At 55.9% G+C, this 14,409-nt stretch overlaps 1 protein-coding gene across 1 annotated transcript in view; it reads right to left on the reverse strand.

The window, feature by feature from the left end:
• Nucleotides 1-14,409, reverse strand: part of LOC309682473 (E3 ubiquitin-protein ligase rnf213-alpha-like) — a gene marked incomplete at its 5' end in the record, with an annotated part of 64,410 nt that overhangs the window by 25,539 nt on the left and 24,462 nt on the right. The window contains 12 exons of the mRNA XM_082496563.1: nt 563-658; nt 787-920; nt 1,317-4,889; nt 5,638-5,793; nt 5,993-6,186; nt 6,346-7,816; nt 10,401-10,580; nt 10,882-11,019; nt 11,723-11,940; nt 12,126-12,291; nt 13,341-13,915; nt 14,136-14,267. Coding sequence (XP_082352689.1) covers nt 563-658; nt 787-920; nt 1,317-4,889; nt 5,638-5,793; nt 5,993-6,186; nt 6,346-7,816; nt 10,401-10,580; nt 10,882-11,019; nt 11,723-11,940; nt 12,126-12,291; nt 13,341-13,915; nt 14,136-14,267 — 7,033 coding nt within the window. The remainder of the gene's footprint in view (nt 1-562; nt 659-786; nt 921-1,316; nt 4,890-5,637; nt 5,794-5,992; nt 6,187-6,345; nt 7,817-10,400; nt 10,581-10,881; nt 11,020-11,722; nt 11,941-12,125; nt 12,292-13,340; nt 13,916-14,135; nt 14,268-14,409) is intronic.

Below are 14,409 nucleotides of genomic sequence, written 5' to 3' on the forward strand. Positions count from 1 at the left end.
GAAGGAGGAGGAAAGAGGGAGGAAAGGGAGAAAAGAGGGAGGAAAGAGGGAGGAAGAACAGAGGAAGAACAGAGGAAGGAGGAGGAAGGAGGGAGGAAGAGGAGGATGAAGGAGGAAGGAGGGGGAAGGAGGGAGGAAGAGGAAGAAAGAGGAGGAAGGAGGGAGGAAGGAGGGAGGAAGGAGGAAGAAAGAGGAGGAAGGATGAGGAAGGCGGGAAGAAGAAGGAAGAAAGGAGGAAGGAGGGAGGAAGGAGGGAGGAAGGAGAGAGAAAGAATGGAGGAAGGAGGAGGGAGGAGGAAGGAGGGAGGAGGGAGGGAGGAAGGAGGGAGGAAAGAGAAGGAAGGAGGGATGAAGGAGGGGGAAGGCGGGAGGAAAGAGAAGGAAGGCGGGAGAAAAAAAAGCGAGGAAGGCGGGAAGAGGAGGAAGAAAGAGGACGAAGGCGGAGGGAGGGGGAGGCGGCAGAAGGAGGAGGAAGGCGGAGGGGGAAGCAGGAAGGCCGACCAGGGACAGAGGAGGACGAGGGGGGGGAGGAAGAGGAGGGGGAAGCCGGGCCGAAGCTTACTTGGCGCAGGCCAGGAGCCTCTTGCTGCTCTGCGGTTCGTCGAAATGGAACTGCACGAGGAGCAGCCGCGGTCCCTGCGCCTCCCCGAAAAAACTCCTGCAACGACACCGCCTCTTTTAACGCTTGCCCCGCCCCCCACCCCCACCCCCCCCAGCGAAGCCCGAAGCGCCGGGAGAAGCTGGGGGCCACCCGCGAGGCCGAAGAGGAGGAAGGTCGAAGCCCACCTGAGATCCTGGCGGAAAGCGTGTTCGGTGTCAAACTGGCTGAGGAAGAGGCAGTGGATCGTATCCGGGAGGTTGAGCGTCTTCCTCAGCGCTTCCACGTCCTTCTGGTTGAGCAGCCTGGCGTGGGTAGAAACCTACGGGAGAAAGGGAAGTCACGACTTGGCTGTCCCACCACCTCAGACGGGTGGCATCCACCAGGGCGCCTCCGTTGGGGCTTGGCGTCCACCTACGGCCAACTGGAAGGCGCCCAGAGTAGCTCAGCCCGAGCTGATCCCATCGGCCTTTCCAGGAAGGAGAGAGTCTGCCCTGGTTACAGATGCCCACGGAGAGGCAAAGAAGGTGGACATCATTCTCCTGGCCTAACCGAGCTGTTGGGGCCACCATAGAATCTCAGAATGGTTTGGGTTGGAAAGGACCTTAAAGACCACCTCATTCCACCTCCCACCAGCCCAGGTTGCTCCAAGCCCCGTCCAACCTGGCCTTGGAGAACAAACAGCACCTTTGGGTGCTCTACAGCCAAGGAGGAGTACCTGCAGGCACAGCCCGGTGGTGGTGCCCGTCTTCTGCCGGTTCATGGTCTCACACAAGAGGCTGGCCAGGCTGTTGTGCTTCTGCTCCATGAAATAGAGGTCCTGGATCCGCTCGACGTCCTGCAGAGCGGAGTACCGCAGGCGTAGGATGGAGTCGGGAGTGGCGCACTCCACCAGTTTGCTCGTGGCAGTGGAGAAGACCACTTCTCTGTAGGGTTCGAAGCTCCCGCAGGGGTAGTGGTGGGAGATGTCCAGCGTGATGGCGGCGGAGGTGTCGTCGCTGAAGCCGATGAAGACGTCGTGCTCCTTGGGAGCGTCCTGGTTCGAGGTGTGGGACCAGACTCCGTACAAATCGGGTTTCTCGATGGAGACAAAGCGCCTGGCCCACCTCTCCAGGTCCCGCTTCAGGTCCTTCTGCTGCCAGATGAGGATGGTGTTCATGTCCAAGCAATGCTTCTCCAGACGGCTCAGCAGAGGGGTGGGGAACTGCGTGTAGACCACATTCTTCTCCTCTATAACGATGAGCCGGAACTCCTCCTTCACGCGGCTCTTCACCCTATGAGTGCCGAGGCCCAGGTCAACGTAGGAATTCCCCCCCAGGCTGACGAAGCATTGATTGAGGGCGTCGTAGAGGCTCTCGTAAAGGTTCTGTATGTTGAGGAGGACAACGGGTCGGCCTATCTCCATGCAGATTTTCACCCTGTTCACCGAGCGGCACACCTGGGAATAATCCTGATCCCGCGGGAAACCGGAACCGAATATGATGTCGCAGTTGCCGGCGTCGATGAGCTGCGTCATCTGGATGATCTGAAAGGCGGCGTTGTTGGTCGTCAGCAACAGGAGGTAACGTGACGTGAATCCCGCTTGCCGCGTGTCCATGTTCTCCTGCAGCAGGCGGATGCAACTGGTTTCCATCTCGGGGGTGAGAGAGACCTCGCTGGTGCACCTCCGGAAGATTTCCAGAGGACGGATATCGTTGGAGCCTCCGAAGTTTCTCTGGATGGCTTTTACGAGGAGTTCCTCTTGAGAGCTGCGCGTCGTGCCCTGCGTGTTGGACACGATCATCTTGATTAAGCTGTAGAAGTCGCGAAGGCCAAAAAACTCCGTTCGCTGCGTTTCCAGCACGTTGCAGTAGAAGTTGGCCAGAATGGGGAACAAGTGCTCGATTCTTTCCAGGTGGGGTTGGTCGGCGCAGATGCCTTTGGCGGTCTTCACCAGCTCTTCCCTGCTGGGTTCCGTCCGAAAGACGAGGAGGCCCCTGTTCATTTTGGCCGGGTCCAAGGCCCAGTTGGAAATGCCCACGAAGCCAACTTTTTTGTAAGGCTCCGGCTTCTCGTCGTCAACGCATCCGTCTTCCAGCAGAGGATGCAGCGTCTTCAACGGCATATCGGGGGAATCTTCCGCGAGGCCGATCTCATCCAGCAGGACCACGGACGCAAACTCCTCCAGGTTCTTGCCCTTCTGGAACTGAGCGCATTGACAGAAAGTGGAGATGATGCCTTCCGGTTTGGAATGGGGGCTGCACTGGAAGGAGACCAGCTGGACCTCTTTGCACCTTTTGAACAAGGGGCTTCTGGACATCGTGCCTTCCATGGCATCCACAGCGATGGTTTTGGATAGGGATTTGGAACTTCCCGGCTTCCCGACCAGAAAGAGCGGTACCCGGAGGTCCATGCAGATGACCATCATGAAGATGTTCTCCCGCAGAGCGTTGTTGCAGGCCGTCGCCTTCGGAATGGAGAGGTTATCGAGAATTACCTCTTGGCACAACTCAATCTCACGCTGGAGGCGGGACGCGGGGACCGATAAGCATTTTGCGACCTCCTCCAGGTACTCGTGGCGCCTCTCCAGGGACGTGTAATAGCAGACCCCCACCGAAAGGACCAAAGCCCTTTGAGCGTCGTTTAAGGGCGCCTCTTCTCCCTCCTCGCCCCGCCTCTTCTCGTCCATGGGGTGGAAGAGGAGGTCCCGTAGGTCGTAAAACCAGAGGACTATTTTCATGCAGCGGTCTATGTCCCGCAGGCTGGCGACCCTGCATTCGTCCTTCCTCTCCCTCAGGAACTTCTGGGAGGCTGAGATGACGTCGGTGAAGACATCCAGGTTTCCCGCGGGGATGTGGGTCTCCACGGTGGACTTCACGATCTCCCGGATGTAGAGGCTTTGCGTCTTCTCGTTCAGTTCCCCAAAATCCCAGACCAGAGGTAATAAACTGGGAGGGAGGGGCTGCACCCGATACACCAACTGCCTCAACGGGATGTAACCCAACTTCTCCGGGGTGTCTTCGCTCCGCACTCGGTATCCCAAACCAGCTTTCTCCAGTTTCTCAATGGTGTCCTTGGTGTGCCTTTTGTAAGGGTTGCAAGCGGCCACCACTTTTAAGCGGTGGGTGGAAATGCGCTTCCCGGCGACGCTGTGGTCACACAGCACTTCTTTGATGGCGAAGATGGCCTCCGAGGTGTTGGCTTCGTCGAAGAAGAGCACCGTGTCCACGCCGTGCTCTTTTTCGTTGTCGTGCGCCAGCTTCACGGCCTGCCTCACCTTCTCCTGGATGGTCTTGGAGGTGGTGCCCCCGTGAACCCGCACCACCATCATGTTCTGAACGGTCCTGCCCGCGTTCTGCAGGTTGCACATGAACTGCACCAACTTCGTCTTCCCGCAACCCGTTTCGCCCATGATGATCACAGGGATGCCGCACTGGAAACGCAGGTGAACGGCCAACATCTTCATGGTGTTGTCCAGAGTCAACTGGTACGAAGCGTCTGGGTCTTTCTGGCATTTCACCCCGAAGACTCTGCAGAGGGCCTCCAACTGTTCCTTCCTGGATAAGGTTTCGAATTTCTTATTGAAAGGAACGTTTTGGTATTCCAAGGTCCTGTACAAACTGCCGCTCATAACCGCCGGCTCCAAAACAGCCTGGGAATAAGCATCGATGGCGTCCAAGTTCTGGTTGACGTGGAAACCCAAAAACTCCATGGAATCACCCTCAGCGTGGAAGACTATATAGGGGTGCGCCTCTTGTTCCCACTTGCGTCTTAGCTGGTACTCTCGCAGAACGTCGTCCATCTCCTTGAACTCCTCCTTGGGCACGCTTTGGTCGGACACGTTGAGGGACGGCATGGCGAAATCCTTGGACATGGCGATCATGAATTTGACGACGAAGGTTTTGAAACCGTTGAATTCCCCTCCGACCACCGGACTGCAGAAAACCGAATTCTCGCACTTCCTGAGCTGGAAGTTCAAGAAGTGGGTGAAGTTGCTGAGCTCGGTCCAGGAGGGGTTGCTTCTCTCACAGAACTCCATCAAGCACTCCAGGCACTCCTTCTCTGTCCCTTCCACCCTTCCGGTGACAAAAGTGAAATTGTCAAGGTTTTCCTTCCGTTTGTATCTACTGAGGTATTGGTAGGACCTTTGGAAAACGTCGGTGTTGAGTTTGTCCCGGTCAAAGTGTTGTTCCCTCAGTTGGCTGGGAGGGACGGAGCTGGGATTTCCCAACAAGTCGAGGACCCGCAGCGGCGAGAGGCATTCCACGGTAGGAAAAAGATCCAGGAATTTTTCTTCCATTTCAACGGACATCTGAAAGCGAGAAGACACCAAATCACCGGGAGGAACGGTCCCCGGCCTCCCTACATCCCCCAAACCCCCCCCCCCCCTTTTTTTTTTTTTTTTCTTAATTTCCCCCTGGCGACAAATGGTTCAGCAAGCTGGAGAAAAAAAAAAAAAAAAAAAACAACAAAAAAACCTCCAAAAACACAGAAATGCCAAGATTTCTCCAAGCCGTCACGTGGATTGAAATCCCTCCAACCGCTAAGGTCTTGCCCGGGGTCTCGTCTTGGGTCGGGTCATCCTCTCCTACGCTTTCTCCCGTCCCACTAAATCCCTTCGGAGCTGGAGGGACCTCAACTGGGCCAATTATTCAAGGTAGGGTGAGGAACCACAGACGGATGATCAACCACTAGCGTTGAACTTAGGGCGCGTTTCCCACCTTCGGGAGCTCTACAGGGTGGCTCGGGCGCAAATCGGCTTCAAAAACATGCGCGAAGTGCAAGTTACGGCAAAAGCGGGAGGAAAAAAAACCTCCTTTTTCCCTCCAAAACTCGGCGCGGGGCCCGATATTTCCCTTTGAGCAGAGACACGTTTGACCCGGTTGCTTCTCCGTAGGGTGCGACGTCGGCCCCATTGGAGAGACGGAGCCTTCATTGGGCGGCGCTGCGGTGGCGACCTCCGAGTTGAGCGGATTCATTCACGCTCAACCTTAAGGGTTCCTCCAGCCCGAGGAGGAAACCACCCACCCCCTCCCCTCCCCCCCCCCAAAAAAATTTACCTCTCGCTTCCTGGTACTGCTGAGGCCTTTCCCTTTCGCCAGGTACTCAATTAAGTAAAGATGAGAAGGTTTGCACTTCCAGACCAAACCGTCGGGACTCTGGATGTGCCGCAGGACGCAGAGGTCGATCAGCAGCCGGTAGAGACCTTTTGATACCTGGAAGGGCGCCCCCCCCCCAAAAAAAAAAAAAAAAAATTAAAAAATAAATCAATAAACCCCAAATTAAAATGGAGAAGTCCATCACTACACGCTCGCAGCTCCGTTTGAGTTTCCACCTCCTTCTCCCCCTCCCCGTGCGTAAGGTCTTCTCCGTTTCACCACCTCTTCCGGTCGGCTTTAAGAGCCGGGCACTCACCACCGGAGAGACGTCGATGTGGAAGACGCTGGGTTGCATTTCGGTCCAGGATTCCTTGACGGAGAAGAGCTCCTCCACGAAGAACTGGAAATCGATGTCCGATTCCATCAGCCGAATGGTTTTGTGAAGTGGGAGCGTGCCGCCCAGCTGGGCCCGGACCTTCCCGACGGTATTGTCCACAAAGAGAGACTTCCCTAAGGAGCGGGAGGAGACGGCGGTTCAATCATCTACCCTTCTACACTCGCGCGTCACCCGAAAAGAAGGAAATCTCTCCCAAAAAGCACGGCGGGCCGCCTGGCCTCCTCGGGTCGAGGCAGGCCGGGGCGGAATCTCACGATTCCCCAAAAACTCACCCATTCCCGCACGCTCCGAAAAGACGAACTTGACGTTTTGCTGAGAGGCTTCCTCGAAGGCTTGAGCGACGGGGGCCGTCCCGCCCGGCACTTTGAGGTGGGTTTTCAGGTAGGTCTGGATGTCTTCTTTGGAGTAGCAAGGGAAGGTCACCTTGTAGGCATCAAAGGCCGTGATAACGTAGGAATTGTGAGCTTTGGGGTTGCAGAAGATGAGGAACCTGTAGTCGGAGATGCCGGAAGATTGCACCAGGCGGAAGAAGTGGGACTCGAGTTGTTTGGAAACTTTATAAACTAATTTATCAGCTCCCAACAAGCAGTAGATCTTTTGGTCTTGGGAACCTGGAGAAAGAGCTCTCCGGACGAGCAGCTCCACCTCTTCTTCTTCCGTGTTGGGTGTGCACACCAGGACCTCGTCGTAGGAGGGGAGAGGCGCCGTCTCAGCGTGTCGGTAGACGAATAACATGTTGGGTAACATTTCTTCTTCCTTACACATGACGAGAAGCGGTTTCCCGGCTTCGAAGCCGACGGGTAGACTTCTCTCAACGCGGGCGCTCTCCAGGGCGGCCAAACGCTTGAGCGTCTCCCCAAAAACATCCAGGCCTATGTATTTATCGGACACCAGGCCGGGGAATTTCTTGCAGTAGGCATCCCACAGCAGGTTGACCTTGTCGTAAATGGACGGCAAGCTCTCGAAGGAGACGGCCATCTCATCCTGCGCCAAGTTGCTGAAGGAAACCTGGTCGACGTCTCCTTTGTTGGTCCGAAACTTCCGCCTCTTCTGCAGGAAGGTTTCTCTCGTCTCCTCGTACAATTTGCTGAGCTCTTCAACCAGCTCCTTGTCGTCGCCTTGCTCGAAGGCGAAGTCCATGAGCATCTGCTCGGTGACGGGCGAGTGGGACAGGCAGCTCTGCAGGGCGGCCTTTGCCACCGCTTCGTCGTAGCCCGACTCGGCCAAGCTCTTGATGAGCTGAGGGAAACGGATGATGTAGTCGTGCCAGGTGACCGAGCCCTCGCTTTCCGCCGCCGTATTCACCGAATCCAGAGGAGTCATCAGCGCGTCCCCCAGGGCTTTTTTGATGTCTTCGTCCGCGATGTCGTGCTTGACGGTGGAAAGCATGAGCAGCACCTGCGGTTCCACGATCCCCTTCTGGACTCTGGCCAGTTGGCTGCACAGATAGAAGAGTTGGTGGGCAGTGAAGAGGTTGAGGTGGTAGTAGGTGTCCCTTTGAATCTCCAGGTACTTCTTCCACTCTACCAGGCAATGCTCCATGGCTTTCGAGAGGCTCTCCAGCTCCTCCAGGAGGGGTCTCGTGCTCTGAACAAGGATCCCAGTGATTCCGAACTCCGTGTAGACCGTCACGTGTTGCTCGGGGTTGCAGTAGATGTCAGCCTTCCAGTTGATGAAGAGGATGTTGCCCACGCTGAGAAGCTCCAGGTACAACTTTCCGACCGTCACCACTTTTTCCAGGATCTGTAACACGCCAAAGACACAAGAGGGAAATGGATGACACACGGCAGCGGGTTCTCGACAGCTTCCAAACCCCATGCGGGTCACGCCTTCCTCCCGAAATCTGCACAGCTCAGCGGTGGGATCCCCAGAACAAGCAAGACGTGGACGTGCAGGTGAGAGTCCAGGAAAGATGATGAAGGGACCGGAGCATCTGGCTGCCTGGCTGGTGTCCTACTCAAGGTCTGGGCTTCTACGGTCGTGGACACCTACCCTTGAGAAGCCGAATCTGCCCTTGAGAAGGTGGATCTACCTTTGAGAAGCCAGATCTACCTCTGAGAAGTTGGATCTGTCTTTGAGAAGTTGGATCTGCTTTCGAGAAGGTGGAGCTACCCTTGAGAAGGTGGATTGATCCTTGAGAAGCCGGATTGACCTTTGAGAAGCCAGACTGACCTTTGAGAAGGTGGATCGACCTTTGAGAAGGTGGATCGACCTTTGAGAAGGTGGATCTACCTTTGAGAAGACACATCTACCCTTGAGAAGGTCGACTGACCTTTGAGAAGTTGGATCGACCTTTGAGAAGGTGGATCTACCTTGGAGAAGTTGGATCTACCTTGGAGAAGTTGGATCTACCTTGGAGAAGCCGGGTCTGTTGGGAGATGAAGGGATTCACCAGACCAACTGGGACAACCGGGTCTTCACCAACAAGCCGGCCAGACCTCTACGGAGAGCTTTGGCCCCGGCCCTTGGGAAGGAGATGGAGTTTTGAGGAAGAGGGAAGAGCCGGGGGCTGCCGGTGGATTAGGAACCAACGGAGAACCACCCGGGAAAGGTCTGGAGAGAATTACGGCGCGTCCCTCTCAAAGGATCGGGAAAGCTGAGGAGCAGCTGGAGCTGAGTTTGGCAAAGGCCGTGACGAAGAAGAAGAAGAAGAAGGGCTTCCGCAGGTCCGTTGGCCAGAAAAAAAAAAAAAACCAAACCAAAAACCACAGAAGATTAATGAAAACTGAACCTTCTGGTAAATCTGAGAGGAGAGTTGGTGTCAACCCACGTGGAAAAGACCGAGATAGTCGATTTGGGGCCTATTTTCTGTGGTAACCTCTCTTCCCACCTCTCCCCTGGCAGAGACCGGGGGATTGGAGTCCCTCCCACGGCAGGAGATGAGGTAGGAGATCACCTGAAGAACCTCAAGGGACTTAAGTCCACGGGACTCCACTCCGCTCTGCTGAGACCCCAACTGGAGCACTACCTCCGGCGCCGGGGTCCTCAGCACAAGGACGTGAGCCGGAAGTGCGCCCAGATGGCCAAGAAGGCCACCAGCATCTTGGCTTGTATCAGGAACAGTGTGGCCAGCAGGACTGGGGCAGCGATGGTCCCCCTGTACTCAGCACTGGTGAGGCCCCACCTCGAGCGCTGTGGTTTGGACCCCTCATGAGAAGAAAGACATTGAGGTGGTGGAGAGCGTCCAGAGAAGGGCAACGGAGCTGGTGAGGGGTCTGGAGAACATCTTATGAGGAGCGGCTGAGGGGATCGGGGTTGTTGGGTCTGGAGAAAAGGAGGCTGAGGGATGACCTTCTCCGCAACTACCTGAAAGGAGGGTGTAGAGAGGTGGGGGGAGGGGTCTCCTCTCCCAAGGAACAAGCGATAGGACAAGAGGAAACGGCCTCAAGTTGCGCCAGAGGAGGTTTCAGATGGATATGAGGAGAAATGTCTTCACCCAAAGGGTTGTCAAGCATTGGAAGAGGCTGCCCAGGGACGCGGTGGAGTCACCATCCCCGGAAGGATTTAAAAGCCCTTTAGATGTGATGTTGAGGGACGTGGTTTAGCGGTGGGTTTGGCAGCGGTGGGTTTACGGTTGGACTCCATGATCTTAAAGGTCTTATCCCGCCTAAACGATTCCGTGATTCTGAGAAGGACACGGACCTGTTGGAACAGGGCCGGAGGAGGGACAAGGGGGTGCTCGGAGGGTGAGGGACACCTCTGTTGTGAAGAAAGGCTGAGAGCGTTGGGGGTCGTTGAGCCGGAGAGGTTTCGGGGGAGACCTTCTTGCGTCCATTCAAGACACAAAGAGGACTTAGAAGATGGTGAGAGCTCTTTTACGGAGGCCTGGAGCCACGGACCAAGGAACGACGGTTTTAAAAGCGAAAAAGGGAAGATTTAGAGGAGATATCAGGAGGAAATTCTTCGCTCTGAGGGTGGTGAGACACCGGAAGGGGTTGGCCAGAGAAGCTGCGGCTGCCCCATCCCTGGAGGTGCTCAAGATCAGGTTGGATGGGGCTTGGTGGACCTGGGCTGGGGGGAGGTGGCCCTGCCCAGGACAGAAGGGGTGGAACGTGATGGTCTTCAAAGGTCCTTTCCAACCCAAATCCTTCTCCGTAAGGAAGTATGAAAGGTCTTGGGTGGGCCGTTGAGCACCGCAAGTGAAGGACAAGGCTTGGCCAAGCGAATCCCACCTCCGCAAGTCGGGAAGGGGCCGTCACCCTAAAGCAACACTTCCGTTCCTTGAAAAAACTCCAACTGTCGCTCAGGGATGAGCCTCCCGGAATGAATTCCAGCAATATGCCGAGCCCGAAAGCCACCGTTTCTTCAGGCGGCGGCTCGGACTTACCTCCAGGAAACGGTTTGCCTCTTCTCTGCCCTGTTCCACCTTGGTGGCGATCAACATCAGCTTGTTCCGGAGCTCGGTGAGTTGAGACAAACTGTATTTCTTGATCTTCTGGTCGGCTGGAGCTACGTTTTCCTCGTCGTCATCCCGCAGTCGCAACGAGACGCAGTCTTCCAACGTAGCCTGGGAAGGAGAGGAGATGACCGACATCACCGCGTGGCCCTTTCAACGCAGCTTTGAGCTGAAACGCTGCGGGTGGGGACTCTACAGGGCCTTCGGAAGGAAGAAAAGTCCATTTTTTTTCCGCTGGAAACGCTGGAGGTTTAAGGCGGAATGGGCGGCACCGGTTGCAAATCCAACCGGAGGGGTCTCGGCAAACTGGCACGCTCATCGGAAGCCGATTTGAAGAGCTTCTTTCCCAACGGCATTAAAACAAAAAAATAAAATAAAATAAAATAAAATATACGCCTTGGAGAGCCTTTACCTTGAATTTCGGAGGTGCCGAGATGGCAAAAATCCCGTTTCTGTTGATGCTTCGGGCTTGAGAGATCGACGAACGTTCCACAGAGCCGTGGGAGTCGTGAACCATCTGGATCCACTCTCTGTTGTCACAGGAATCTTTCTGCGGAAGAAGAACCAAAAGGAAAACCCCCAATCACCAGCCGGAACGATGGCGAGCACTTCTCTTTCCCTCCACCAAATCTGATGTAGATGAGGATTTCCGGGATCGTTTTTTCACCGGATGTATCTTCCCGTGGTTTTTGAAGAGACGCAGCCCCAGAGTTGGTCCCACCCCCACACCCCACAGCGTTGGCAGGTGACGAAGCTCTTCTCCTCCGTTCTGGGTTTGGTGGGGAGCAGAGCGACAGAACACGAGAAGGACGCAAAAGCTGCTTCTGTCAAATTCCGAATGAGGTTGAGGAGTCTTCCAGCCTTGGAGACACCCAAAACCCAACCGGATGAGGCCGCGAGCTGCCCGCCCGACCTTCCCTCCGTTTTTTAAGCGGGGGATTTAGAGCAGACGATCTCCAGAGGGCCCTCCTGACCTCAACTATTCCGCGATCCTCAACTACAGACGCCTGAACCCATTTCCTCCTTATTCCCAACGCCTACTGGGTCTCCTCCAGTTGCCCACCCGCGCGCGTAAGGCCGTTTGAGATGTCCCACCAGGTTTCCGCTCCATAAAAAAACACGGACTTTTGCCCGGGTCCTGCCGCCCCACATGGAGAAACCATCTTAACTGGTGTCGGAGACCTACGCGGGAGCAACTCGGCCCCAGGTGAAGAGTCCAAGCGATTTTGGGACACGGGGACTTGAAGACTCACCAGCTTTTTGGGAAGCTTAGGGTCCTTGGCGACGGCTTCTCCGATGACAGACAGATTCTTCGAGAACTGCTCGAAATCAGCCGTGGGGCTCAGGTCGAACACGATGGGGGCAGAAGCAGCCATGGCATCGCGGAAAAACCTCACCCGGTCGATATCCATATCGTTTTCCCCCGCGGAAATCGAAGCCAAATCCACAAAAACGGGGATTTCCGTCTTGTCTGGGGGGAGGTGGTGGGGGAGGGGGGGGGGGAAATAAAGAAAAAAAAAGCAAAATAAGAGAGAGGGTTGAGGATTCCCCAAACGCCGCGTTGGATGTGGGGACAGACAAGGACGAAGCGGTCGCCCTCTGAATCTGACGACTTCCTTCCTTCCTTCCTTCCTTCCTTCCTTCCTTCCAGCCCACCTTTTATGATGGTCTTGATCCAAGAGGTGAAACCTTTGCTCGCGCATTCCAGAAGCGTCCTCAGAAAGTCCAAGACTCCCTGAGGGATGTCGCTCAAACTCCTTTTCACCTTCATCAAGTCTTGGGTCATGAAATCCAGGCGCTTATTCTTGAATTCTTCCTCTTCCTGGAACAAAACAAAAACCACAACAACGACAACAACCAAAGAAACAAAAATCAGTGCGTGTCTGTAGGGAAGAGACGGGAAGAAGCTCAGTTCTGCCTCCTCCACCCCAAATAAGAGGAGATCTCGGCCTCAAACCCAAGTTGACATCATCCCCGTAGGTCTCCGGGGTGAACAGGGAGAGGCAACTGGACCGGCGCTCAAGTTGAATGGAAGAGGAGGGCTGGAGAGCAACCTTGAGGAGAAGGACCCGGGGGGTTTTGGTGGATGAGAAGCTCAACGTGAGCCGGCGACGAGCGATCGCAGCCCAGAAGGTCGACCGCACCAAAATTGGGGCCAGAAGGTCAAAAGAGGTGATTCTGCCCCTCTTCTCTGCTCTGGTGAGACCCCACCTGGAGTACTGCCTCCAGCTCTGGAGCTTCCAACGTCAGAAGGACATGGAGGTGGTGGAGCGGGGCTGGAGGAGGCCCCGGAGATGCTGGGAGGGCTGGAGAACCTCTGCTGGGAGGACGGGTTGGGAGAATTGGGGGGGGGGGGGTTCAGCCTGGAGAAGAGAAGGCTTCGGGGAGACCTGAGAACCCCTTCCAGTGCCTAAAGGGGCTCCAGGAGAGCTGGAGAAGGACTTTTTTCCAAGGGCCCATCATGGAGTGATAGGACGAGGGGTGATGGCTTCAAACTGGAAGAGGGGAGATTTAGAGGAGGTATCAGGAGGAAATTCTTCGCTCTGAGGGTGGTGAGACACTGGAAGGGGTTGGCCAGAGAAGCTGCGGCTGCCCCATCCCTGGAGGTGGTCAAGGTCAGGTTGGACGGGGCTTGGTGGACCTGGGCTGGGGGGAGGTGGCCCTGCCCAGGGCAGGGGAGATGGAACGAGATGGTCTTCAAAGGTCCCTTTCCAACCCAAACCACTCCATGATTCGATGAATCCCATTGAGGAGGACTTAACTTAACCACGAACCACCCGATGGACCTCTCTACCCGGATTTTCCCTCCCCCCACCCCACCCCACCCCCCCGCGAGCGACCAACGCGGGTGCCCGCGCGTTTCCGACGTACGTATTTCGTCAGGTCGCTGAGGATTTGGAAATCCCCCTCCAGCCCGAGCATCCGTCGCAGGGCGTCGATCATCTTGGCCGTGTTCACCACTTTGGAGAGGGTGAGGTAGTTCGCAATCCTCTCCGCCGCCCCCACCATCCAGCCAGCTTTGCCCCCCCTCAGCCCTTCGCTCTTCTCCATGATCTTAAATTCCTCCAGGAGCCGCTCCTTGTCCGCCAGCAGCTTCTCAAACTGGCTCTGCACGGTCCCGAGGGTGATGGAGAAATCTTTGAGGGCCAGGTAGGTCTTCTGAAAAGCCGCCACGGCCGGCTTGTAAATTTTTTCTCGCACGTCTTCTACGGAGAGGACTGGACCTTCGGGTCCGGCGGCCTCGATCTGCTCGGCCGTCGTCTTCCACAGCCGTCGGAAACATTGGCTTTTCTCCACCGCGGCCAGTTTTTGCATCATGGGGCTATAATCGTCGAGGGCGTGTGGGTTCATCACGCTGCCGCCGTTGACGGAGAACACCCTCACCGCCATCTGCTCCCTCAAACTTCCGCTGTCCACGATGCTCATCTCCACGGGGCTTCTGTCCACTAAACCGGGCGGCAACGACAAGAAAGGAACCCCCGTCACGCCTCTCTCCGCCAACGAAGAGAAGCCAACGGGTCATCCCAACGTTGACCCAACGTCAACGGGTGCCCTGATGGCGCCTCCCTCCCGCTCGCCGCGAGACTCGACATCTTAGGAGGCATCTCCCGCATCTTAGGAGGCATCAACCACCGCCGAAGAAGCTCCCGTTAACCCAACGGGTACCTTTCACCACGTCCTCGATGCTGCGGCAGAGGCAGAGGAAGGAGCGTCTTTGCTTCTTCAGCTCTTCCAGTTGGGCAAACTCCTGCGTCCTGACCTCCAGCACTTGCGTTATGCACGTGGAGAAAAAGGGATCTGGGGGGAAGGAAAAAAAAAAAAAAAAAAGAAGTCCCGGAGGTGAAGGAGAACCGCCGGGAAGAGCCGAAGGGAACACGACGCCGTCCAGCAAAAAAAAAACCAAAAAAAAACCAAAAAACCCAAAAAAAAAAAAAAAGCG

The sequence above is a fragment of the Vanellus vanellus genome (assembly GCF_965231255.1).
Source record: "Vanellus vanellus genome assembly, chromosome: 29".
Classification (NCBI taxonomy): domain Eukaryota; kingdom Metazoa; phylum Chordata; class Aves; order Charadriiformes; family Charadriidae; genus Vanellus; species Vanellus vanellus.